Source organism: Natrix helvetica (assembly GCF_964273705.1).
Source record: "Natrix helvetica genome assembly, chromosome: 13".
Taxonomy (NCBI): Eukaryota; Metazoa; Chordata; class Lepidosauria; order Squamata; family Natricidae; genus Natrix; species Natrix helvetica.
Genome location: NC_138557.1, coordinates 4,812,542 through 4,839,260, shown reverse-complemented (window position 1 = coordinate 4,839,260; position 26,719 = coordinate 4,812,542). Strand labels below are relative to the sequence as shown.

Below are 26,719 nucleotides of genomic sequence, written 5' to 3'. Positions count from 1 at the left end.
CAGGATCGAACTGCTGGCAGCTGGCAGAGTTAGCCTGCAGTACTGCATTCTAACCACTGTACTATCGCAGCAGTAGCTATTAGACTTACATACTGCTTTGCAGTATGCTTTCCAGCCCTCTCTAAGCAGTTTACAGAGTCAGCCTCTTGCCCCCAACAATCTTGTTCCTCATTTTACCGACCTCGGCGGGATGGAAGACTGACTCAGTCTTGAGCCGGTCAAGATCGAACTCTTGGCAGTTGGTAGAGATAAGCTGAAATACTGCTTGTAATAACTGTGCCACTATGCCCTCCCTCCCTCCCTCCCTCCCTTCCCAAGCTATAGCAGACTTATATACCACTACACAGTGCTTTTACAGCCCTCTCTAAGTGGTTTACAGAGTCTCCATATTGCCCCCAACAATCTGGGTCTTCATTTTGCCCACCTCGGAAGGCTGAGTCAACCTTGAGCCGGTCAGAATTGAACTCCTGGCAGTGGGCAGAGTTAGACTGCGATACTGCAACCTTTTACTTCTTATTTTGCAATTTGCTTCAGTCCCAGAGTTGCGGGGGGGCTCCATCCCTGGAGGCTTTTGGGAAACGATTGGGCAGCCATTTGTCCTGGATGTATAATAAGGTCTCCTACTTTCAGCAGGGGGTTGGACTAGAAGACCTCTAAGATCCCTTCTACTTCTGCGATTCTAGGTTCTTTGGCTCCTGAGCTTTGATGACGACAAGAATACGTTGGCCGACGCCGTGGATAAATATTGCATTGGCGTCCCTCCCATCCAGTGGCTGGCTTGGATCCCACAGCTGTTAACGTGTTTGGTCGGATCTGAAGGAAAACTCCTCTTGAACCTCATTAGCCAGGTACGGAGGTGGAGGAGGTGAAGATGGAGCCACCATTGTCTTACCCCCACAGTATTTTAATCCAGAGACTGTGTACCACGTTTGGTTGAAATTCACTCGAGGCATTCCAGAGTTACGCTGGAAACACACACACACTCAAGACATTTATTTTTGGGATTACAAGACACAGCTGACTATAAGACACACTTCGATTTAGAAGAGGAAAACAAACAAACAAAAAAGGTTTTTTGCTTCTGCACGATGCATTTTCAGTCCTTTTTGGGGCGTATTTTCAGCCCTTTTCCAGCCTTTTTTCTACCCATTTTTAGGGGTTTATGGCCTGTTTTAGAGGCGCTTTTTTGGCTGTTTTGTTTCAAAAGAAAATGGGCCAAAAAAGCCTCAAAAACGGGCTGAAAAAAGCCTCAAAAATGGGCCGAAAAAACCCTCAAAAACGGGCCGAAGAAAACCGAACAAAAGGTGCCCCAAAAAAGCCTCAAAAATGGGCTGAAAAGAGCCTCAAAAACAGGCCGAAAAAAAGTCTCAAAAACGGGCCACAAAAAAGGCTGAAAAAAGGCATGAAAATGGGGCGTTGAGAGGCCAAAAAAAATGGCCGGCGGGTTGGGCAATATTTGGTTTATAAGTCACACAGACATTTTCACCCCCTTTTAGGAGACAAAAAGGTGTGTCTTATAGTCTTTTTCAGAATATACAGAATATAGATGATGACTTGATTTCACAGAGTCAAAAAGCTAGACGTGAAGCGGTGGGCAGATCTCCGTGTCACCATACTTCAGAGACGGCTGTTGAATTTTAACGCACACTTCTTCTTCTTCTTTTTTCCTTCCATGCAATAGGTTGGACGTGTGTACCCTCAAGCGGTTTATTTCCCCATCCGGACTCTCTATTTGACTTTGAAGATAGAACAACGGGAGCGCTACAAGAGCGGTAAGCGGGGAATATCGCCATGCCACATCCTCGGGGGGGGGGGGGCGATGGTTGTTAGGTCAGGGGAAATGGAGTGCCTTGGCCGCGGCTGGAGAGACGAGGCAGATTCTTCGTTAGCCGCCTTTGCTAATTAAAGAACGGGATTGGATGGTCTTCGTTGAACCGCCTTGAATTGCCGCATTAATGATATTTTCAACGAGGGATGGAATTTTAGCCGTTCTAAAATTGCGGCTGCAGTCACTGATTTGTTTGCTGCTGTTTGGTGCTCTCTGAGCATGGTTGTTTTCTTGCAGACATTTCTTGACCAAACTAGGCAACATCATCAGTGCTAGAAGGGAGTGGGGTTTGTGGGAGGAGGAGTTAGAGGAGGAGGAGGAGGAGGAAGGGGAGGAGAAGGGGAAGAAGGAGGAGGAGGAACGTGGGATCCTTGGTGCTCTCTGAGCTTGGGGGTTTTCTCGCAGACATTTCTTGACCAAACTAGGTAACCTCATCAGTGCTAGCCCTTGAACTTGGATATATAAAGCACTAGACATGTCCCCCCCCCCCCTTCTGTTATTACAACCTATAACAATACAGAGTTTTCCCGAAGTCTCTGTTGTATCGCTTTCCCAACTTGGTTACTTCGAAGGGCTGACCCTTTCTCCTTCCCATTCCCCCAACCAAAGATTCCGGTCAGCAGCAGCCGAGTTCTGTCGGGAGCCAGTCTCATTCCGCGTCGGACCCTGGGCCGATCCGAGCAACGGCCCCGATGTGGCGATGCAGCCGTATCATGCACATGCAGCGGGAGTTGCACCCGACCCTCCTCTCGTCTCTGGAAGGGATCGTGGATCAGATGGTCTGGTTCCGAGAAAACTGGCACGAGGAGGTAGGCCGTCCTTGCGAATCAGCCGGTGGGCTGACATTGCGGAGTTGGGGGGCTTAAATTCCCTTTTGCCGAAAATAGGACATTTCGATGAACACGACACAAAAATCATCAGGTTTTCAGGATCGTGTTGGGTTTTTGGCTACCTGTGGGTACTTCTTGGATCTCTTGCAATATTATGTTGTGGGTTTGTTGTGTATTTTCCATTCACAAGACCTCCTTTGTGTTCTTTCTCTCTCCTTCTCTCCATTATTTTTCTCCCTCTCTCTCTTTCTCTCCTCTATTTTTCTCCTTTCTCTCTCTCTCTCTTGCTTTCTCTCCTCTCTCTTTCTCTCCATTCTCTTTTTCTCATCTCTCCTTCCTCTTTCTCTCTCTGTATTTCTCTAATCTGTTTTTCCCCTTTCTCTTTTTCTCTTTCTGTCTTTCCCTCGTTCTCTCCCCTCTCACTCGCTTTCTTTCCTTCTTTTTCCCTCTTTCTCTCCTTCTCTCTTTCTCTCCATTCTCTTTTTCTCCTTCTGTTTTTTTACTCTTTCTCTCCTCTCTCTCTCTTTCTTGGTCTCCCTCTTTCTCTGTCTCCCTCTCTGTTTCTCCTCTCTTTCCCTCTTTCTCTCTCTCTTTTTCTCTCTCCCTCTTTCTCTTTCTCTCTCTCTCTCTGTCTCTTTCCCTCTTTCTCTCCCTCTCTCTCTCTGTCTCTGACGTGTCCCACTTTTAGGTTCTTCGACAGCTTCAGCAAGGCCTCGCCAAGTGCTATTCGGTGGCCTTTGAGAAGAGCGGGGCAGTTTCCGATGCCAAGATCACACCGCACACCCTGAATTTCGTCAAGAAGCTGGTCAGCACCTTCGGGGTGGGCCTGGAGAACGTCTCCAACGTCTCCACCATGTTTTCCAGTGCGGCTTCCGAATCGCTAGCCAGGAGGGCTCAGGCCACAGCTCAGGATCCCGTCTTTCAAAAACTCAAGGGCCAATTCACAACAGGTGAGATATATTCTAGATGGGCCAGAAATTCAGCTTGGATTTCTTTTGTCCTGATCCTGACCTCTGTTTTAAATTAACCGGGTTCCCCAAATGTTGGAATTCAGAACATTCATGCTTGTCTTTGAAGCAGGACATGCTCTCTTCTGAATTTGAGAGGAGGGGGTGGTGGTGGAATTCATTTATGGCTTTCTTCATCCTGATCTTGTCAACTCGCAAAGCATTCCTGGCCTGCTCTCGAGTTGCCATAGGCAGGAGGGGGGGAGAACTGACGGAGCAGCTCAGCAGCCACGACCGGAAGCACATTCCATGCATATCTTTCTCCAGGCTGTCTCTCAGGTTCCCAGAGCCAGCCGGAGAGGCGTGTTTTCTACAGCCCAGGAAAGTGCTCTGTTGGAGAATGTGATTTATGACACATGCTGGGAGCAGGGGGGAAACAGGGTCATAGTTGGGTCGTAAAGTACGTGGGGCAGAGCTGACTTCACTGCACGTGACACACTGCAAACAGGCTCCAGCTGTTCATCTGCCCCACTGATATCTGACTCCGAAGGCAGCTGATAACTGTCATACGGCCCTGTCCCCCTCTCTGCCTCCGACACAGAGCCCTCATCAGAGCCTTCCCCAGACTCCACGACTGGCCCACGTTTCTCCCCAACCTCCTCACTGTCCCAGTCTGCCCCCAGCTCTGCTGGCCACTGGCGGGCCACAACAACCCCTTTCAAAAATCTTCAGAGTCTTTTATTTTTCAATTATGATTAGGCCCGACTAATTAAGACGAAAATAGCCTTTTTTACGTCGCCCCAAAATGAGATCGCTTGTAATCTGTTCAAAGTTGGGCCTTTGAAATAATGTTGAAAGATGGAGGGGAAACGGCTGCTATGAAATCAGTCAGTTTGGACTTCAGGTTTGGCGTTGTGGGATTTAATTCATTTGGCGGAAAATAAGAATTTTGATTAACGGGAAATGGGAATAGCCTCTCCGTGCGGCTGGATTAATGGCAATTTAATCACCCTATAGTTCCGCAGCTGATGAGAATCTTCCGGATTTAGAATTTCTTTGCTGCAGTTGTACAGGCACCGTGTTTCCCAGAAAATAAGAAAATAATTTTCTTTTGACCCCCGATATAAGCGCTTGGCCTTATTATTTTTGAGGTGCAGGAGGCGGCGAGCGTGGTCACCTCATGGCTTCTGCTGTGTGGCAATATTTTCGGGGAGGTCTTATTATTTTTGAGGTGCAGGAGGCGGTGAGCGTGGTTACCTCATGGCTACCACTGTGTGGCAATATTTTCGGGGAGGTCTTATGATTTTTGAGGTGCAGGAGGTGGTGAGTGTGATCACCTCATAGCTGCCGCCGTGTGGCAATATTTTTGGGAGAGCTTATTATTTTTGAGGTGCAGGAGGCGGTGAGCGTGGTCACCTCGTGGCTGCCGCTGTGTGGCAATATTTTCGGGGAGGTCTTATTATTTTTGAGGCGCAGGAGGCGTCGAGCGTGCTCACCTCATGGCTCCTGCTGTGTGGGAATATTTTCGGGGAGGTCTTATTATTTTTGAGGTGCAGGAGGCGGTGAGTGGGGTCACCTCATGGCTGCCGCTGTGTGGCAATATTTTCGGGGGGGTCTTATTATTTTTGAGGTGCAGGAGGTGGTGAGCGTGGTTACCTCATGGCTGCCGCTGTGTGGCAATATTTTCGGGGGGGTCTTATTATTTTTGAGGTGCAGGAGGTGGTGAGCGTGGTTACCTCATGGCTGCCGCTGTGTGGCAATATTTTCAGGGAGGTCTTATTATTTTTGAAGTGCAGGAGGCGGTGAGCGTGGTTACCTCATGGCTGCCGTTGTGTGGCAATATTTTCGGGGAGGGCTTATTTTAGCACATGCGCTCAAAAGCCCGATTGGGCTTATTATCTGGGGAGGTCTTATTTTCGGGGAAACAGGGTAGAGTCAGTCCTCCAATGCCAAAGCTCTTAATCCACCTGTCAGTTATTCCGGGGTTTCGGGAGAAAATTCAGAGCCGAGTCACAAAATGTACCTTTCCTTCAACTCGATTGTCCTGTTTTTGTTCCAAGTCCGAAGCCCTTCAAAACCACCGCAGGTAATCAAAGATTGGATTTCGGGATTGATGCCAGAAAGAGATTTTGTTTCTAACCTCATTAAGCTGCCGGCAGAACGGGCAACCGCGGCGGCTCGTGCCATTCACGTTGCCGGTAATCCTTTGCCTCCCCCCCCTTAAAAAAAAAAAAAGTCCTGGATGTCGTTAGACGAGGCCAGCATGAAGCCTTTTTTTATATACGAACAAAGGCACCTGATTAATTGCGTCGCCTCTCACCATTCTCCTCTGGCCCCAGAAAGCCAAACAAGAACCAGGAGGAAGACAGAAGGGAATCTCCTCTCCTCTCCTCCTTTCCCTTTCTCTCTCTTCTCCTCTCCTCCCCTTGCTCCTCTCTTCTCCTCTCCCTCTTTCCCTTTCTCTCTCCTCTCCTCCCTTGCTCCCTTTTTCCTTTCTCTCTTCTCCCCCTTTCCCTTTCTCTCTCCTCTCTTCTCCTGGCCTCTCCTTGCTCCTTTTTTCCTTTCTCCTCCCCCCCTTTCCCCCCTCTCTCTTCTCCTCCCTTGCTCCTTTTTTTCCTTTTCCTCTCCTCTCTTCCCCTCTCCCCCTTTCCCTTTCTCTATCTTCTCCCTGCTCCTTTTTTCCTTTCTCCTCTCCTCTCTTCTCCTCTCCCCTCTCCCTTTCTCTCTCTTCTCTTCTCTTCTCGCTCCTTTTTTCCTTTCTCCTCTCCCGCTTTCCCTTCTCTCTCTTCTCCTCCCTTGCTCCTTTTTTCCTTTCTCCTCCCCTCTCTCATCCTCTCCCCTCTCCCTTTCTCTCTCTTCTCTTCTCCTTGCTCCTTTTTTCCTTTCTCCTCTCCCGCTTTCCCTTCTCTCTCTTCTCCTCCCTTGCTCCTTTTTTCCTTTCTCCTCTCCTCCCTCTTCCCCCTCCTTCCCTCCCTCCCTTCTTTCAGACAATGAAACCATCTGCTTCCTCAAAGTCCAGCTGGCCTGAGTCGAGTAACAACCTCCAGGACACTCGACTTAAAACAAAATGTTTTTGGCGGAGGAAAAACGATTCCTGCCGTGCAAAGAATGACTCACTTTTTTAAAAAACCTTAACACTGCTGATTTTTTTTCCCACCCCGATTTTGCATATAGTTGGCAAAGAGCTTGTATTTCCCCGTTTGATGGGGGGGGGGGGAGCGCATATTTTGGCGCTTCAGGTAACTGGAATTACCAAACGCGACTGCGTCTTTCTCACTCGTCCGCCAAACCTTTTACTGCAATTGTTCACTAGAGGGTAGACTTGGAATTAAAGTTGAGTTGTTGTTTTTTCTTCTTCTAACCTTCATGATCGAGCCAGGAGATGCTGGAAAAGATTTGGGGCATTTCTTTTCTTTTTTTTCCCTCCTTCTTTTAAATGTGTTTCGTACAATCAATCTATGGTGAGGTGAATACGAGCCATCCATTTCGTTCTTAACGGGGGCATCCTGCAAAATGTTTTTGATCGGTTGGCCTGTTGGTAAATGATTTGTTGACCAAGGCACACAAGCTGGTTGGGTATCGCGATGCATTATCAAGCGGCTGGACGGTCCTCCGATCGAACGCGAGGACATAAATCTAAGCAAATCAACGGGTTGGCTCCCCGCGAAACCCGCCGGGGAGACCACATCTCTTTCCTGCTCCACCTGTCCTCAGGTACGCCCGCTATTCAACGAGGAGGCTGTTGACAGAGATGAGTTGAAGCCGCCTCAAAATGGAAGAGGCCCTTTTTGTATTCTTTCTCCCCCACCACCTCTGCAAATGATTGGGTTATTTTGATGTATGGGTCGTACTCCGGAGCAGGGCTGAAAATTTTTAGTTTTGAGATGGCAGCTTGTTTCCATCTTCGGTTCCCTCTGGGCTGGCAGGGGATGATGGAGGAGATTGTCAAGCATATTTAGAGGGCATCACATGGGTAAACACGGGGTATGACTGTCTTTCCGCAGCTTTGAAGACTGGGGAGGGCGGTTGGGGATGTTTTGAGAACCACTGCGATGTGCGGATAGCCTGTCTTAGTCCCTCTTCAAGGGATTAAAAATATTGGTATTTGAAAACGGGGGAATCCAGGTGTTGAAAGCTGCTCAGCAAATCTTTTTAATGTCTTGCTTTTGAGTAACATGGGAGGAGGGGGAAGGGAGGAGGAGGTGCAGGAGAAGAGGAGAAGCACAAGGAAGAGGAGAAGGAAGGAGGAGAAAAGGAGGAGAAGCAGGAGAAAAGGAGAAGAAGCAGAGGAAAAGTAGAAAGGAGGAAGAGAAGGAGGAGAAGCACAAGGAAGAGGAGAAGGAGGAATAAGAGAAGCAGGAAGAGGAGAAGAAACGGGAGAAAAGGAGGAGCAGCAGAGGAGAAACAGAAAGGAAAAGGAGGAGAAGCAGAAGGAGGAGAGAAGCAGAAAGAGGAGAAGCACAAGGAAGAGGAGGAGGAAGAAGAAGAGAAGCAGGAGAAAAGGAGGAGAAGCAGAGGAAAAGTAGAAAGGAGGAAGAGAAGGAGGAGAAGCAGAAGGAGGAGGAGGAGAAGCAGAAGAAGGTGAAGGAGAAGCACAAGGAGGAGGAGAAGCACAAGGAAGAGAAGAAAGGGGAATAAGCAGGAAGAGGAGAAGAAACGGGAGAAAAGGAGGAGAAGCAGAGGAGAAACAGAAAGGAAGAGGAGGAGAAGCGGAAGGAGGAGAGAAGCAGAAAGACGAGAAGCTCAAGGAAGAAGAGGAGAAGGATGAAGAAGAGAAGCAAGAGGAGCAGGAAGGAGAAGCAGGAGAAGAGGAGAAGCAGAAAGGAGGAGGAAGTGGAGAAGCAGAAAAAAGAGGAGGAGGAAGAGGAGATGCTGAAGGAGAAACAGAAAGAAGATTAAGGAGGATGGGCAGAGGCAGAAGGAGGAGGAGAAGCAGGAGGAGGAAGAGGAGAAGGAGAATTCCAGATAGAAGCCTTTTATTAAATATATACATTTCTCTTTAAGGAGTATTAACCTTACCACTCACCCATTTTTTTCAGGATGGCCCTGAAAATAGAGATTTCCATTTTGAGTTAACGTGGAGCATAACAAATCCCAGCCACCAGTTTCTTTACTTAAACACAGCGGGTGGCTTTGGCGTAAAAATACTCCAAAGACACCGAAGTCTTGTCTTTTCCCATCCTCGGATTCCTCTTTCAATTAAATTTTATACAACCCTTCCAAAGCGTCTCACAGTAAAGCAACTAATAACACAGAATCTGGTGTTATTAAATATGATTACAGGGCTAATAAAAGCGAGACGTTTAGGGGACAAATGGAATGCAAAGTAGAAGGCAGGACATGAAAATAACAGGGTGGGGTGGGGTGGCGGGGAACCCCGGATTAAAACTATCTAGTGTCAACTGCCTGTCAATTGCTGTTTAGGAACTGTCTTAATGAAAATGCCAGACCAAAATAGAAAATATATGTGCTGTCAAAAATCTTGAAAGGCAGATATTGGCAACTCTCGGCAAGATAATTCCGGTGGCACTAACAACTCATCTATTGCTATTTTCCTGATTTAACTGTTACGGATAGTCTTTTCTTTCTTTCTTTCTTTCTTTCTTCCTTCCTTCCTTCCTTCCTTCCTTCCTTCCTTCCTTCCTTCCTTCTTTCTTTCTTTCTTTCTTTCTTTCTTTCTTTCTTTCTTTCTTTCTTTCTTTCTTAGAAAAAAATGTTTTCTAACCTGTTATGAAAACAGAATAACAGAGTTGGAAGGGACCTTGGAGGTCTTCTAGTCCAACCCCCTGCTTAGGCAGGACACCCTACACCACTTCAGACAAACAGATATCCAACATCTTCTTAAAAACTCCCAGTGTTGGAGCATTCACAACTTCTGGAGGCAAGTTGTTCCACTGATTAATTGTTCTCACTATCAGGAAATTTTCCCTCAGTTCTAAGTTGCTTCTCTCCTTGATTAGTTTCCACCCATTGCTTCTTGTCCTGCCCTCAGGTGCTTTGGAGAATAGCTTGACTCCCTCTTCTTTGGGGCAACCCCTGAGATATTGGAAGACCCCTATGGAACAGCTTGCCTCCAGAAGTTGTGAATGCTCCAACACTGGAAGTCTTTAAGAAGATGTTGGATAGCCATCTGTCTGAAACGGTATAGGGTTTCCTGCCTAGGCAGGGGGTTGGACTAGAAGACCTCCAAGGTCCCTTCCAACTCTACTATTGTATTATTGTATTATTGATAACCAACTTACAGAGTCTGCACCACAGACGCTTAACGCTTTTCATCCCAGTTTCTAACAGACGGTTTGTGTCGTCTTCTTTTTTTCCCCTTCTCTCTCAATAGATTTCGACTTCAGCGTGCCTGGTTCCATGAAACTCCACAATCTCATCTCGAAGCTGAAGAAATGGATCAAAATCCTGGAGGCGAAAACCAAGCAGCTGCCCAAATTTTTTCTCATCGAGGAGAAGTGCCGTTTTCTTAGCAACTTCTCTGCCCAGACAGCCGAAGTAGAAATTCCTGGGGAATTCTTGATGCCAAAACCGACGCACTACTACATCAAAATTGCCCGGTAAGGGAAGGCTGGTAAAATTGAGAACTTGGTTGTAGTTTTGTGTGGTTCTGGATACGGTTGTCGTAAGTTTTCTTTTAAGGGATATTTGCAACTCAGGGTTTGAACTGTGGGGTCCTTGGTGCTCATTGAGCTTAGTTGTTTTCTGGCAGATGTTTCATTACCCGTCTAGGTAATGTTATCAGTGTTAGATGGAGAAGAAGAGGAGGAGGAGGAAGGAGGACTGGACAGGGACTAGGAAAACGGCCCAAAAAACAGGCACGTGTGCGCCGGCCAGTTAGTCTTCGCTGCAGCGCGCCGGAAAACTGCCTGAAAACACCCCATCAAACAGCCTGAAAACAGCCCGAAAACACCCCAACAAACAATCTGAAAACGGCCTGGAAACACCCCAGGAAACAGCCTGAAAACGGCCTGGAAACACCTCAAAAAACAGCCTGAAAACGGCCTGGAAACACCCCAAGAAACAGTCTGAAAACAACCGAACAAACAGCCTGAAAATGGCCTGGAAACACCCCAACAAACAGCCTGAAAATGGTCTGGAAACACCCCAGGAAACAACCTGAAAACGGCCTGGAAACACCCCAAGAAGCAGCCTGAAAACAACCGAACAAACAGCTGAAAATGGACTGGAAACACCCGAAGGAACAGCCTGAAAATGGCCTGGAAACACCCCAACAAACAGCCTGAAAATGGCCTGGAAACACCCCAGGAAACAACCTGAAAACGGCCTGGAAACACCTCAAAAAACAGCCTCAAAATGGACTGGAAACACCCGAAGAAACAGCTTGAAAACGGTCTGAAAACACCCCAACAAACAGCATGAAAAACAGCCCGAAACGGCCAAAACCCAGGCCATTTTCCAGGCTGTTTTCTGGCCTGTTTTTCAGCCATTTTTGGGGAAATGGAGCACCTGAAAATGGCCCCCAAAACAGGCATGCGCGCACCAGCCAGCTGATCTTCGGGTTTTCAGCTCTCACACATGAACTTGCATGTGTACCGTGTTCCGGTTTGGCCACTCAATGCCGAAAAAAGTTTGCCATGACCGACCTGGCATACAGACCAGCCTTTCCCAAGGTGGTCCAAGCTTAAAGCAGACTGGGACTCATGGAGCCTGTAGTCCAATCTTCCTTGAGGATGCTGGAATTCAACAAGGCTGCCGCTCAGGAAATTCCATCCTGCCTAGGGGTTGTGTTGTTTCTGGCTCAGCAAACGTCTTCCTTCTGTCTCCCTCTGCGCGTGTTTGAAAGGCGTTTTTGTCGTTCCATTCGGAGGAAGGCAAAAGGACCCCGCGTGGATCTCCAGAAGCTTTTCACGGAAAACACTCCGCTCAGCTCAGCCCCATAATAGAAAAATGCCCTTGCTTAAAAGCTTGTATCATTAGAAAAATTCATAATGCCGGTCTTCGCCGAACGGCATCATGTGCTTCCTATTGTTAGCTTTTTAAATAAGGTAATAGAATTTCTCCACTCTCTGTCTCTCTCTTTCTCTCTCTGTCTCTCTTTTTGTCTCTCTCTTTCTGTCTCTGTCTGTCTCTTTCTGTCTGTCTCTCTTTCTCTCTCTCTCTCTCTGTCTCTGCCTCTCTTTCTGTCTCTCTCTGCCTCTCGTTTTGTCTCTCTCTTTCTCTCTGTCTCTTTGTCTCTCTCTCTCTCTCTCTCTGTCTCTTTTTGTCTGTCTCTGTCTCTCTCTCTTTCTGTCTGTCTCTCTCTGTCTCCGTCTCTCTCTGCCTCTCTTTTTGTCTCTTTCTGTCTCTCTCTGCCTCTCTTTTTGTCTCTCTCTTTCTCTCTGTCTCTCTTTTTGTCTGTCTCTCTCTTTCTGTCTGTCTCTCTTTTTGTCTCTGTCTCTTTCTGTCTGTCTCTCTTTCTCTGTCTCTCTTTTTGTCTCTTTCTGTCTCTCTCTCTTTTAAAAAAATGGCTTTCATCTCAAAGGAGAGAAACGAAGCTTTAGAATTGGGGAAACTCAGCTCCTTTTTAATCTTGTTTTTCCCCCCTTGTTCTCTCTTCTTCTCTCCTCCCCCCCGATAGATTTATGCCCAGGGTAGAGATAGTGCAGAAACACAACACGGCCGCTCGAAGGCTGTACATCCGAGGCCATAATGGGAAGATTTACCCCTACCTTGTCATGAACGACGCTTGTTTGACCGAGTCGCGTAGAGAGGAACGAGTCCTGCAGCTCCTTCGCCTCCTCAACCCTTGTTTGGAAAAGAGGAAAGAAACCACAAAGAGACACCTGTTCTTTACCGGTGAGTTTGAGAAGATGGAGAGGCCGCTCCCCCCCCCCCCCCAAATGCCATGCTCAGGCCTGGAAGCCATCTTGGGCCTTGGATCTTCAGATCCTGGCACATTTAGTCCTGTGGGAAACTGGGAGAGGGAATCGCATGGAGCTGGGGAGAGACGTAATCAAAATAACATTCCTTTCTCCAAGAGTCAAGGCCACTCTGCCGTGTACCTGGTGGGGTGTGACTGGGCAGTATCTCCAGTTAGGACGGTGCATTGATTGGACATGGGATGGACCTGTGGGCAGGGACTTGGACTTCCTTTTGGGTGGGGAAAACCCGAATCTGAAAGCTTCCAGGTTGGGGGGGGCTCTTCTTTTGTTGGGGGTGTTACTTGGAATTCTGACAGCTTTATCGTTGGGGAAGGAGAGAGATTGCAGTGGTGGCTGAATGGCAAGAAGAATGGGCCAAACAATTAGAATAGAATAGAGAATAGAACAGAATAGAATAGAATAGAATAGAATAGAATAATAGAATAGAACAATAGAATAGAATAGAATAGAATAGAATAACGAATAGAATAAGAAATAGAATAGAGAATAGAATAAAATAGAATATAGAATAGACTAGAATAGAGAATAGAATAGAGAATAGAATAGAGAATAGAATAAGGAATAGAATAAGGAATAGAATAGAAATGAATAGAATAGAGAATAGAATAGAGAATAGAATAAGGAATAGAATAGAAATGAATAGAATAGAGAATAGAATAGAATAGAATAGAATTCTTTATTGGCCAAGTGTGATTGGACACACAAGGAATTTGTCTTTGGTGCAGATGCTCTCAGTGTACATAAAAAGACAAGATACATTCATAGAGAATCTTAAGGTACAACACTTAATGATAGTCATAGGATACAAATAAACAAATCATATTAGGAAACAATCAATATAAAGTTTTTAAGAAGATGTTGGATACCCATTTGTCTGAAATGGTGTAGGGTTTCCTGCCTAAGCAGGGGGTTGGACTAGAAGACCTCCAAGGTCCCTTCCAACTCTGCTATTCTATTCTATTCTTCATTGGAGGTCCACGGACAGAGGCTGGATGATTATCTTTCAGAGCAGCAAGTTAGACGGTCGTAAATGGTCATAAAAGTAGACATTATACACTTAACAACCATCTTGCTTAGCAACAGAACATACAGTCGCAGTTGTAGTCTTACCTGTAAAATGTCTGTTGGCAAAATAGCATAATACTGGCATTGTTAATTCACAGCACTCTCTTAAAACCTCAGATCTCTCTTCAGTTGCAATTTCGGGGGTTTTTTTTTGCTTCTCAATTATATTTGATTACAGTATTCAAACAAAACCTTTTGATTCTGGAGGCTTTATTTATTATATTTAGGTTTTCAACATTCCGTGAGTTTTACTGATGGCTGACTATATATAGTGGCCAGTCTCACAGTAATTCTTTGCGTACAATAAAAGAGAGAGAGAGAGAGAGAGAGAGAGAGAAAACCAAAACCACCCACCAAGAATATGCTTGGAAAGTAAATACGTCAATCAGAGTCCTTTTTTTAAACAACCCATTTGAGATGGGATGTATTGTTACTTTAATGCTTATTTTTCCCCCCTTTCTCTTTTCTGCACCCAAATTTTGACAGCCCTTATTATTTGCAACAAAGTCCAGTTCACTCTATCCGAGCCTGGCAAATAAAAACCCGATGTAGCTTTTAATGTATATATTTTAATTTTATTTATTTAGTTTGTCAAACATGCACAAGATAACAGATGTAAGTATAAACATGGACATGAACAAAGGAAATGAGTACGAATAAATGGGGAGAGTAGGACAGGGACGGTAGGCATGCTGGTCGCTTATGCAGGCCCCCTTTACGGACCTCTTAGGAATGGGGTGAGGTCCACGGTAGACAGTTTAAGGTTGAAGCTGTGGGGGGTTTGAGGACGTAACAACGGAGTCAGGTAGAGCATTCCAGGCATTGACCACTCTGTGGCTGAAGTCGCATTTTCTGCAATCGAGTTTGGAACGGTTTACTTTCAGTTTTTATTGATTGTTTGGTTTGCCAGGTTGAGTGTCATCTCTGGATGGTCTTACTGTGAGATATCTGCCTCTCCCCCTCCCTCCCTCCCTCCTTTTCTCTCTTTCTCCTTCTGTCTCTCTCTTTCTCTTCTCTCGTTCTCTCCTCTCTCTTTCTCATTCTCTCCTTTTCCTTCTCTCTCTTTCTCTCCTTCTCTTTCTCCTCTCTCTTTCTCTCCTCTCTTTCTCTCCTCTCTTTCTCTTCTCTTTCTTTCTCCTATCCTTCTCTCTCCTTCTCTCTCTTCTTCTGTCTCTCTCCCTCTCTCCTCTTTCTCTCCTTCTCTCTCTTTCTCCTGTCTCTTTCTCTCCTCTCTTTCTCCTTATGTCTCTCTCTGTTTCTCTTTCTCCTTCTCTCCTTCTCCCTTTCTTTCTCCTCTCACTCCTCTCTCTTTCTCTCCTCTCTCTTTCTCCTGTCCCTTTCTCTCCTTCTGTTTCTCTCCTCTCTCTTTCTCCTTCTGCCTCTCTTTCTCTCCTTCTCTCTCAGACGGGCAAAGACCAAGACGCTCTTCTCTTAATCATCTCAGCTTCCTCATAATGATGGATGAAACACGAAAATAGCTTTTTTTCAGATGGGCTGATCTCCCAGTCCTTTGCTCTCTCTTCCAATCTCCACCCATTGTTCGCTCCCTCCCTCCTCCAGAGGTTACCTCGGAAGCAATCCAAGCCTTGACGATAGAAAAGGCTGCCCACCCATCGCAAAGCATACACTGGCACACGAGGGCCTCACGTTCCTCCCTTTTCTCTTCCGCAGAAGAGGGCGTGCCACGTTCAGAGTTGCAGCTGTTGCCTCTCGTTGTAAGGGTTCCAGTAGAGAGTCGGAAAAACTTCAAAAATGTGCCGACTGAATATTCCCCCCCCCCCCCCCCCCAGGATCTGCAGTGGGTCAATCAGCTCGATATTGTAGCTGTGATATTGGGGGTGGACAAACCTTGCAAGGCTTTGAGTGAAAAATCCAGAGTCCAACCTGCTCAACGCAGAGGCTATCGTATTTTTCGGAGTATAAGACGCACCTTCCCCCCTAAAAGAGCCTAGAAATGTTGGTGCATCTTATACACTGAATAAAGCCATTTTTGGTCTCCCGAAGCCCCCCCCCTGCACTGCATTATTGTGAAAAACGGGCGAAAATAGGCCGTTTTTCACCAAAATGGGGGTGTTTTTGCCTCCCCCCACCCTCCCAGAAGCACTCTGCAGGCTTCAGCAGGGCTGGGGGAAGGGAAAAATGCCCCCGTTTTGGTGAAAAGAGGGCTCCTGGGGGCCAGGGGGGAAGACAAAAACTTTTTTTTCTCTTACTTACTGTATTTTTTGGAGTATAAGACGCAGCAAGGTTTTGAAGAGGCAAATTTAAAAAGAAAAAGTTTTTGCACTCTGAAAACGGGCCTGTTGTTTTTTTTTTCAAAAAAAAGGGCATGAATAGCCTTTAGGAGGCTTGTAGAATGCTCCTGGAGGCTGGGGAGGGAAGAAATGAGCAAAAAACATCCCATTTTTCACTCATTTCTGCCCTCTCCAGTCCCTAGGAGCACTCTATACGCCTCCTAAAGGCTATGCACGGCCATTTTTGTGAAGGGGGCGGGGTTTCGGGAGGACGAAAATGCTGCATTCAGTGTATAAGACGCACCCAGATTTTCAGCCTCTTTTTTTTCCGAGGGAAAAAGGTGCGTCTTATATTCTGAAAAATACGGTATGTGCGAGGGGAACCTTTCCCTAATAAAATGGAACTTGGAGGAAACTCGAGCCTCGGAGTCTTCTTTCGTTGGGAGTGTTACTTGGAACCCTGACATTAACCCGAATCTGAACGCTTCCAGGTTTCCCCCACCCAAAAGAAAGTCCAAGCCCCTGCCCAGCACCCACAGGTCCATCACATGATCCAATCAGGCACCACCCAAAACTGGAGATGACTCCCAGTCACACCACTCCAGGTGCAGGGCAAGATGACCTTGAGACTAGGATGTTCTGGATCTCTTAGTGATGGTCCTTCCTGCTGTTTTCCACAAAATGAATTGGCTTCCTTTCCTCCTCCTCTCTCCAGTTCCCCGCGTTGTGGCTGTCTCTCCCCAGATGCGCCTCGTGGAGGACAACCCTTCTTCTCTCTCCCTGGTGGAGATCTACAAGCAACGTTGCGCCAAGAAAGGGATCGAGCATGACAGCCCCATTTCCCGCTACTACGACCGGCTGGCCACTGTCCAGGCACGAGGGACCCAGGCCAGCCATCAGGTATTGGGTCCACTTCGTGTCCACTTCTGGTTACCACCATTCCCAAAAAAAGAGATTCAGGTTCTAGAAATAGTGCAGAGAAGAGCAACCAAGATGATTAGGGAAATGAAGGATAAAATGTAGGAAGAAGGGTTGCAGGAATTGGGAACGTCTAATGCAGAGGTTGGCGGCCCGTGGCTTGAGCCGCATGTGGCTCTTTCATCCCACTGCTGCGGCTCCCTGTTGCCCGTCGGCTCCACAATTGATAGGGTGAGGGTTAGGGCTTTCGGTTAGGACAGGTAGCTGAAAAAGGACGCTGTGCTAGGAGGAGACTCTATGGTGGGGGGAACCGGACTTCCGGTCGGTAAGGGAAAAAGGACGGCGCACTAGGAGGAGAAGACTCTATGGTGGGGGGAACGGACTTCCGGTCAGCAAGGGGAAAAGGACGGCGCACTAGGAGGAGAAGACTCTATGGTGGGGGGAACGGACTTCCGGTCAGCAAGGGAAAAAGGACGGTGCACTAGGAGGAGACTATGGTGGGGGGAACCAGACTTCCGGTCAGCAAGGGAAAAAGGACGGCGCACTAGGAGGAGACTCTATGGTGGGGGGAACCAGACTTCCGGTCAGCTCCAGAATTGAATGGGGGATCTTCTGGTTAGGACTTTTGTGGCTCTTTGAGTGTTTAAGGTTGCCGACCCCTGGTCTAGTGAAAAGAAGGACTAGGGCTGGCATGATAGCATCTTCCAATATCTTAAGAGGTCGCCACAAAGAAGAGGGGAGGGTCAACTTATTCTCCAAAATGCCTGAAGGCAGGACAAGGAGCAACGGATGGGAGCTAATCAAGGAGAGAAGCAACCTAGAAGACATTTCTTGATGGTGGGAACAATCAAACATTGGAACGACTTGCCTCCATCACTGGAGGTTTTCAAGAAGACAGCCGTTTGTCCAGAATTAAATAGGGCCTCCCGCTTGATTAAGGGTTGGGCTAGAAGACCTCCAAGGTGCCTATTCTAACCCTATTCTATGTTCTTGAGTTGTTCACTCAAGCGGTTGGCCTTTTACCGTTGGCATTTAAACCCTGTTCCTGCGCCTTCCCCTTAATTTCCTTACTCTGACTAAAACACAATTTGACCCTTCCTAAGAAAGGGGTTGGGGCGTATTAATCTTCCATTACCATCCTTACTTATCCATTTCTGATCCGAAAGGGCTAGCTTAAAAGGTTTAAAATTTATAGGCAGACCGAAGGTTGCCCTTGACCCGTTTTTAATTCCAGCTGCACCGTATCTCTAAAGTTCACCTGTTAATAAGCAACCTTTCATTCTTTGCCCAGCCTAAAAAAAAAATCAAGTGGCTTGGAACATCTGTCTCCTTTTCTTTTTTTCCTTGCCTTCGGCGCGCAGAAATTTTGTCTCCCTAAATAATTTAATTTGAGCAAGTGCCGTGATTGTTCTTTGCGAGCAGCTCCCCTCTTTATTTCCAACTCCAATTAATTAAGGCCTGGCCCTGCTGTAGTAATTCATTACGGGTGACTTACAGATATTCACACGTGAGACTCAGCTTGCCTGTAGAAGGAGCAAAAAACTCTGTAGAGATTTGAGGCTGATCTAAGGCCTTTGGAGACCAACCGAACTGGTGTTTTCTCAACCTCACCAACTTTAAGATGAGTGGACTTCAACTCCCAGGATTCCTCAGCCAGCCATGGATGATAGAGTTGGAAGGACCAGTAGTAGTAACTATGAGAGGGATCTTGGAGTCCTAGTGGACAACCATTTAAATAGGAGTCAGCCGTGTGCAGCAACTGCCAAAAAAGCCAACACAGTTCTAGGCTACATCAACAGAGGGATAGAATTAAGATCACGTGAAGGGTTGATACCACTTTATAATGCCTTGGTAAGGCCACACTTGGAATACGGCATTCAGTTCTGGTCGCCACGATGTAGAAAAGATGTGGAGACTCTAGAAAGAGTGCAGAGAAGAGCAACAAAGATGATTAGGGGACTGGAGGCTAAAACATGAAGAACGGTTGCAGAAACTGGGTATGTTTAGCTTAAGAGAAAGAAGGACCTGGGGAGACATGATAGCAGTCTTCCAATATCTCAGGGGTTGCCACAAAGAAGAGGGAGTCAAACTATTCTCCAAGGCACCTGAGGGTAGAACAAGAAGCAATGGGTGGAAACTAATCAAGGAGAGAAGCAACTTAGAACTGAGGAGAAACTTCCTGACAGTCAGAACAATTAATCAGTGGAACAGAAGTTGCCTCCAGAAGTTGTGAATGCCCCAACACTGGAAGTCTTTAAGAAGATGTTGGATAACCCTTTGTCTGAAATGGTATAGGGTTTCCTGCCTAGGCAGGGGGTTGGACTAGAAGACCTCCAAGGTCCCTTCCAACTCTGCTGTTGTATTGTATTGTATTGTATTAAAATACACCGATCAACGTCTAACAAAACAGAGAGATAACAGCCATTCTGGCTCCCTCTTATGGCCGCTTGAGGTAACAAGCCAATTACATCTCTTAAGCATTTAAAATAACAGTAAAATAATCATAGCTTATGTACATTGCCAAGCCAAGTCTAGGGTTACAATCCCTAACACTGATCAACGCTGCTCTTCCCTTCTCAGGTCCTCCGGGATATTCTGAAAGAGGTCCAGGGCAACATGGTGCCACGCAGCATGCTGAAGGAATGGGCTCTTCACACGTTCCCCAACGCCACTGACTACTGGACGTTCCGCAAGATGTTCACCATCCAGTTGGCGCTGATCGGTTTCGCGGAATTTGTCTTCCATCTGAACCGACTCAATCCTGAGATGCTGCAGATTGCTCAGGTAGGTTTCGAGGGAGGGTTGGTGCTTAGGAACCTTGTCTGCGAGAAGTGACCCACGCGCCTTTCGGCCACAAGCCTCTCCAGCAGCCAAATCAGAGGAGGAGGAGGAGGTCTGGGAGTCAGGGTCAGCATCAAGGCAACCGGAGAGCTCCGAGGGGGAAGTGGGAATGGAGCTGGCAGAGAGAAAGACAGAGGCGGAGCCTTGGCCGTCCGTCAGCCCTCAGATGGGGAGTCAACAGCCCTCAGGTCTGGAGGTGGCTGACGAGGAAGAGGAGGAACAGCTGGGTCCAGTGCCTGACGCAGGAATGTGCAGAAGGCAGAGGAGAGGAGAGCAGTGGAAATCTATGGGCCGGTCCTTGGGACAGAAGAGCCACCGCTGCAAGTGAAACCCCACCCTATCTCTGGGGATAAAAGGCAGGGGGCGGAGATGAATAGGTGTGCAGAAGGCAGAGGGGAGAGGAGAGCAGTGGAAATCTATGGGCCGGTCCGGACCGAAGAGCCGCTGCTGCTAGTGAAGCTCCACCCTATCTCTGGGGATAAAAGGCAGGGGGCAAAGATAAAAGGCAGGGGGCGGAGATGAATAGATATGGCAGACAACTATTCCTCTCCCTGCCGGATGGACGTGTTAACCTGCGGTGAGAGAGAAAATTTTTGCCGGGGCTGCCGGCGCTCCAAATGAAGGAATCTTTGAGTTCACGTCAGAGGGTTTGTCGTGTTTGGGGAGCTGGGTCAGAACACCCAATAAGACTCTGGGGAGAAACCACCCTTACACAATAGATACAACGGGTCTGTTCTTTGCCCCACTACCCGTACACGTAAATGCAACACATTAGTTCGCCACAGAGAAGGAACCTCAGGTATCTTCTCCGGCCACTGTGGAGAAGCGAAGAAGTCGAGAAGGAAGTCCAGAACTCTTCCCGTCTTTTCCTGGACTTACTCTTAAGGCGGAAAGATGCTGAGTTTCTGAACGTTTTAATGGACCCTTCCCCCCCTCCCCCTCCTCCTCCTCCTCCTCCTCCTCCTCTTCCTCTTCCTCTTCCTCCTCTTCCTCCTCCTCCTCCTCCTCCTCCTCCTCTTCCTCCTCCTCCTTCTCTTCCTTCTCCTCCCCCCCCTCCTCCTCCTCCTCCTCCTCCTTCTCCTCCTCTTCCTCCTCCTCCTCTTCCTCCTCCTCCTCCTCCTCCTCCTCCTCCTCCTCCTCCTCCTTCTCTTCCTTCTCCTCCCCCCCCCTCCTCCTCCTCCTTCCAATTCTCAACCGTTCCTTTTCCGCCGCATTGTCAGGAAGAACGTCAAAAGTTTCTGTCCGGCGAGAGAGAGAGAAAAGCAGAAACAAGAGCAATTTTTCCTCTCCCCCTCCTCCCCCCCCCCTTCCCCAATCATGCCAACCCAACCGGCCGCAGAACAAAAGAAGCCCATTATTCAGGATTGATATCTTGCTGAGAGAGCTTATACCTGTCATCTTTGTACGCCGGTTAATAGAGGGCTGCGTCTGTAGCTGGATTTCTTGTTAACCTCGCTGTGCCGATCCTGCCTGAGCGGGTTGGAAAACCGGCTCTTTGCATTCCGCCCGAACGTCAACCTTCTCTATCAGACACGCCGCCTACAATTAAATAGGGGGAGGGATCCCCCCCGCTTTTTCTCCCCCAATCTGAAATCTCCAGGGCAGTGGTGGCACCGAGGGCCCCTAACCGCAACATGCATGCGTTGGTGTGTGTGTGTGTGTGTGTATGCGTTGGAGTGCCAAAAACCCAAAGACCAGCTTGCCGGCACACACGTCTGCTTTTTGGGCTGTTTTGGGGGCCGTTTTCAGGCTGTTTTTGGCCTGAAAAATGCCCCCAAAACAGCCTGGAAATGATCCTGAAAACAGCCTGAAAAATCTGTTTTTCAGGCTGTTTTCTGGGCTGTGTTTAGCCTGTTTTTCAGGCTATTTTTAGCCCGAAAGATGCCCCCAAAACAGCCTCAAAAACAACCTTTTTGGTGGTTTTTTGGGCCGTTTTCAGGCGCTCTGGCACCCGCGAAGACCAGCTGGTGGGGGGGTTGGGGGTGAGGATTAAGGTCTAAACCGCTGTCATTAAAATTGCGCTAATTGAACGCAACCGCACTTAACCACTGAATGGGACTCCTTCCACGTCCTAAATTGTACAGGGAACTTCTACTACCTCCTCCAGTCCTATGTTTAATTTATTTATTGTATACTTATAACATGTATATTTACTGTTCAACTATTTTAATATGACTGTACACCGCCCCGAGTCTCTTTTGAGAGAGGGGCGGTCTAGAAATCCAATAAAGTTAAGTTAAGTTAATACAGGAAGTCCTCGATGCGCGACGGCAACGGAGGGTCACCATTTCCACCCCTGAGCGGGATGTTGGTTTAAGTGAGTTTTGCCCCATTTTACGAGCTTTCTCACCGCAGACGTTTGAAGAGAATCACACTTGGTTGTAAAGTGAATCCGGCTCCCCCATTGTTTGCTTGTCAGACGGTCGCAAAAAAGGGGACCACGTGACCCCGGGACATTGCAACCATCCTAAATAGGAGCCAGTTGTGTGTTAATTTTAATCACGTGGCCGTGGGGCTGCTGCATTGGTCGTAAGCATGAAAAACGATCGTAAGTTCCTTTTTTCCCAGTGCGTTGTAACTTTGAACGTCCATTATACGAACCATCGTAAGTCGAGAACTGCCTGGACGTCGTCTCTTTCCATCACGTTAACAATTAATATTTGGGTAGAAGTGTTTGAAAGCCTCGGGCGGGGGGGAGGAGGTCACCCTGAAGATTTTGGAGGACCCCCCGGTGGCCCCAGGTTGTGCACTATTGTTTTGGGAGTAGATTTTCTTTCCCCCTTTCTCTGTCGTTCCTTCCGCAACGTTGTGCTTGTCTTTCGTTCCAAACTTTAGGATACAGGCAAATTAAACGTGGCCTATTTCCGGTTCGACATCAACGATGCTACCGGGGATCTCGATGCCAACCGACCCGTCCCGTTCCGGCTCACCCCAAACATTTCGGAGTTCCTCACCACCATCGGGGTCTCTGGGCCCCTCACAGCCTCCATGATTGCCGTGGCTCGTTGTTTTGCTCAGCCAAACTTCAAAGTAAGTGTGTAGTAGCTGTTCTGGTGCTGGGCCAGGGTGCTGGGAGGGGCACCAGGTCACTCCCTTGGCTGCCAGGAAATTTATGGATGGATTGATTGATTATTTGTATGCTGCCTTTATTATTTTTACAAGTAACGTAAGGCAGTGGACATATCCAATATGCCTTCCTTCTGTTTTCCTCGCAACGACAACCTTGTAAGGTGGGTTGGCTGGGAGAAAATGATTGGTCTGAAGTCACCCAGCTGGCTTTCATGCTTAAGGTGGGACTAGAACTCCCAGTCTCCTGGTGATTGTTCCAAAGTCACCCAGTTGGCTTTCATGCCGAAGGCCGGACTAGAACTTCCAGTCTCCTGGTGATTGTTCCAAAGTCACCCAGTTGGCTTTCATGCCGAAGGCCGGACTAGAACTTCCAGTCTCCTTGTGATTGTTCCAAAGTCACCCAGTTGGCTTTCATGCCGAAGGCCGGACTAGAACTTCCAGTCTCCTTGTGATTGTTCCAAAGTCACCCAGTTGGCTTTCATGCCGAAGGCCCGACTAGAACTCCCAGTCTCCTTGTGATTGTTCCAAAGTCACCCAGTTGGCTTTCATGCCGAAGGCCGGACTAGAACTTCCAGTCTCCTTGTGATTGTTCCAAAGTCACCCAGTTGGCTTTCATACTGAAGGCAGGACTAGAACTCCCAGTCTCCTGGAGATTGGTCCAAAGTCACCCAGTTGGCTTTCATGCCGAAGGCCGGACTAGAACTTCCAGTCTCCTTGTGATTGTTCCAAAGTCACCCAGTTGGCTTTCATACTGAAGGCAGGACTAGAACTTCCAGTCTCCTTGTGATTGTTCCAAAGTCACCCAGTTGGCTTTCATACTGAAGGCAGGACTAGAACTTCCAGTCTCCTTGTGATTGGCCCAAAGTCACCCAGATGGCATTCACATCAAAAGTGGGACTAGAACTCACCTGTTCTTGGTTTCTAGGCTGGTGCCTTAACTAAACTATTTCTCTTTAGTTTCTATTTATTATTAAATTTATATGCCACCCATCTCATTGTCTAGAGCTACTCTGGGCAGCTTACAGCTCTATAAAAGCATAAATATAAGGGTATTAAAAGCATTAAAATTAGGATTAACAACAATTAATGAAAAATTCCATCTGCAAAGCAAATTTTTGTCTGTGTGGACTTTTCACAACTATCCTGGTATTGTCCATACAGGTTTGGATATTCTGAATATTTGAGTTATCCGTTTAGTCCTGTCGGTTAATGACCGCAATAGACAAAATTTACATTCCTAATAAATTATGATTATCACCCTGAAGGCATTATCATAAATTGTGCCAAATTAGCATCAATTGTAACAGATTGTGTGATGGTGGCCCAGGATAAATGATGATAATGGTAATAAATTGTGATTCTTATTCTGGATAAATGATTGTAAATGCAACCTCCCCCCCCCCCCCATTCACCAAAAGAGGATCAGATTAAAATATTTTATCTGATTGCCTGAAACCTCCGTTAAAGAGAGATCCAACCTAGAACTAAGGAGAAATAGAGATGAAATGTTGGCAATCCTCCAATATTTGAGGGGCTTCCATAAAGAAGAGAGGTGTATGATTTATTCCCCCGAAAGCACCTGAGGGCAGGACAAAAAGCAATGGATGGAAACTAAACAAGGAGAGAAGCAACTTGGAACTGAGGAGACATTTCCTGATAGTGAGAACAATGAATCAGTGGAACAGAAGTTGCCTCCAGAAGTTGTGAATGCTCCAACACTGGAAGTTTTTAAGAAGAGATTGGATAAACATTTGTCTGAAGTGGTGTTGGGTTTCCTGTCTAGGCAGGGGGTTGGGCTAGAAGACCTCCAAGGTCCCTTCCAACTCTGTTATCCTATTCCTATTCTATTCTATTTTACTCTACTCTACTCTACTCTACTCTACTCTACTCTACTCTACTCTACTCTACTCTACTCTACTCTACTCTACTCTATCCATGAAATGGTTGCAGGTCTTCCCTCTGCTTGGATAGCCTATGCTCGTAGTCCTCAGTGAGGAGCTTCTGCTGAGCCTCCTTCTCGGTCAGATCCAATTTGAACTGAGCTGTTTTGCCAACTCTTTCTCCTGGTGGCTGCTTAGCTCCAGCAACAGCTTCCTTTTGGGGCCCTAAAGAGCCTAAGTGGGCAGGTGAGGAGTGGCTGGGAGGGGAGGAGTGAGTAGAGGCCAGTGAGGCGCCCCTCAACGTGAGATGACATCAACCTGGCCACGCCCACCCAGTCACATGACCACCTTGCCACACCCACCCAGCCGGTCATTAGGAAGATCCTATTAGTGGCCCGCAGGATTTAAAATTATGAATGTAGTGGTCCCTGAGGCCCGAAAGGCTGGTGACCCCTGGAGTAGAAGACCTCCACGGTCGCTTCCATCTCTTACTCTGTTCTTCCGTTCTCTTCTAGGTCGACGGCATCCTGAAAACAGTGCTGCGGGATGAAACCATTGCTTGGCATAAGAAGACCCAAGAGGATACCTCCTCTCCGCTCTCGGCAGCCGGGCAGCCGGAGAACATGGACAGCCAACAGCTGGTGTCGCTGGTTCAGAAAGCTGTGACCGCCATCATGACCAGGCTCCATAACTTGGCTCAGTTCGAAGGTGGGGAGAGCAAAGTCAACACCTTGGTTGCGGCCGCCAACAGCTTGGACAACCTGTGCCGCATGGACCCAGCGTGGCATCCGTGGCTCTAGGCGTGCCCTTGAAGACTTGGACGGTAGTGAAGCCCGTTGAGATACGATGAGGACCTTCAAGGCCCATCACGGATGGTTCTTCGCCCATCTCGGCCCTGGTGTTTCCGGCATGATCATGTTCCCATGAGCTTGTTGTGTTTTTAGACTCTCATCTCAAAAAGTTTGGATTCCTTCTTCCTCATCATGCTGACATCTCTCCGTTCTGAGGAAATCATCCAAAGCAGGTCTCCAACCATGGCAACTTGAAGATTGGTGGACTTCAACTCCCAGAGTTCCTCAGCCAGCAAAGCTTTGCTGGCTGAGGGACTCTGGGAGTTGAAGTCCACCAGTCTCAAAGTTGCCAAAGTTCCAAAGGACGAGATTTGAACTTTTGCACGTCGGAAAACCGTCTCATTTTACGCCACGAGCAAGACGAGCGAAGATGCCGGCGAGAGTTTTGAAACTTGCCTGGGATTCCTCGCCAATTTGGGTTTTTTTAAAAAAAGGAATTATCCCCTCCTCAAGGATACCGATGTGCGGAGCTTTATTTTTAAAACTTTACTTTTTGGCCGGTGACAAAGACAGTTGAAAAATCATTTTAATCCAGCCAAAAACTTAGGCGTTGTTACTGGGCATTGTACAGTGATTTTTGTAAGAAAGATATACAGGGGGCGGGTGGGGTGGGGGGGGGGAGAAACCTCTTGTTTTTGTTGGTGTTGTTAATTGTTTCAGTTGCTAGTTGGTAAAAAAAAAAAAACCCAACCCTGGAAAGGATCAAATTGTGCTACTTCTACGAACTTTCTACGGTGAAAGTGGACTCATTTCTGGGTTGGCGAATCCTTTCGGCCACCCAGGGCCTGCCTAAAGCTGAAACTGTTGTCCGTTTTAAAACAAGTATTTGGAAGTAACCCATTTGCTCAAATGCCCCCCCCCCAAAAAAAAACTTTTGAAAAGCCTTTTAAACTCGTTTTGTTTGTTTTTCAGCTCTGACCAATTTAAATGTAGATCCTTAAACAACTTCCCCGTGGAGCTGTTATGTCTTATTTTTTTATTTTTTTGTTTTAGTTTTAGCTGTGTAATTTAAAAGAAAAAAACCCACAAAGAAATTGTTTTTATTGCATCCATCTTAGCCTTTATATATATATATATATATATATATATATATATATATGATTTATATATATATAAAACCGTATTGCAATATTGAGAATGTTCCAGTTCAAATTTGTACGGAGTGAACTTTTCTTCGGAATAAATATTTTCTAAAAGGTCAGGAATGGCCCTTATTGAGCCCATAGGGGTGCTCAGAGGGGGTGGGGGTGGGGGCAGAGTGTAGGGTGTGTTAAAACAAGGGATTGTTTTCCCCCTGGAATTTAGGTTGCACTAAACTCCTTAAAGTGGGATGCGGTGGCTCAAATGGCTAAGACGCTGAGCATGTCAATCAGA

The 26,719-nt window shown here is 47.2% G+C and overlaps 1 protein-coding gene across 1 annotated transcript in view; it reads left to right on the top strand.

The window, feature by feature from the left end:
• Nucleotides 1–26,292, top strand: part of TRRAP (transformation/transcription domain associated protein) — a 98,857-nt gene extending 72,565 nt beyond the window's left edge. The window contains 10 exon segments of the mRNA XM_081965686.1: nt 684–848; nt 1,682–1,772; nt 2,438–2,637; nt 3,347–3,608; nt 9,940–10,165; nt 12,187–12,404; nt 16,502–16,686; nt 19,285–19,488; nt 22,381–22,575; nt 25,010–26,292. Coding sequence (XP_081821812.1) covers nt 684–848; nt 1,682–1,772; nt 2,438–2,637; nt 3,347–3,608; nt 9,940–10,165; nt 12,187–12,404; nt 16,502–16,686; nt 19,285–19,488; nt 22,381–22,575; nt 25,010–25,294 — 2,031 coding nt within the window. The 3' untranslated portion in view covers nt 25,295–26,292.
• The last annotated feature ends 427 nt before the right edge of the window (nt 26,293–26,719 follow it).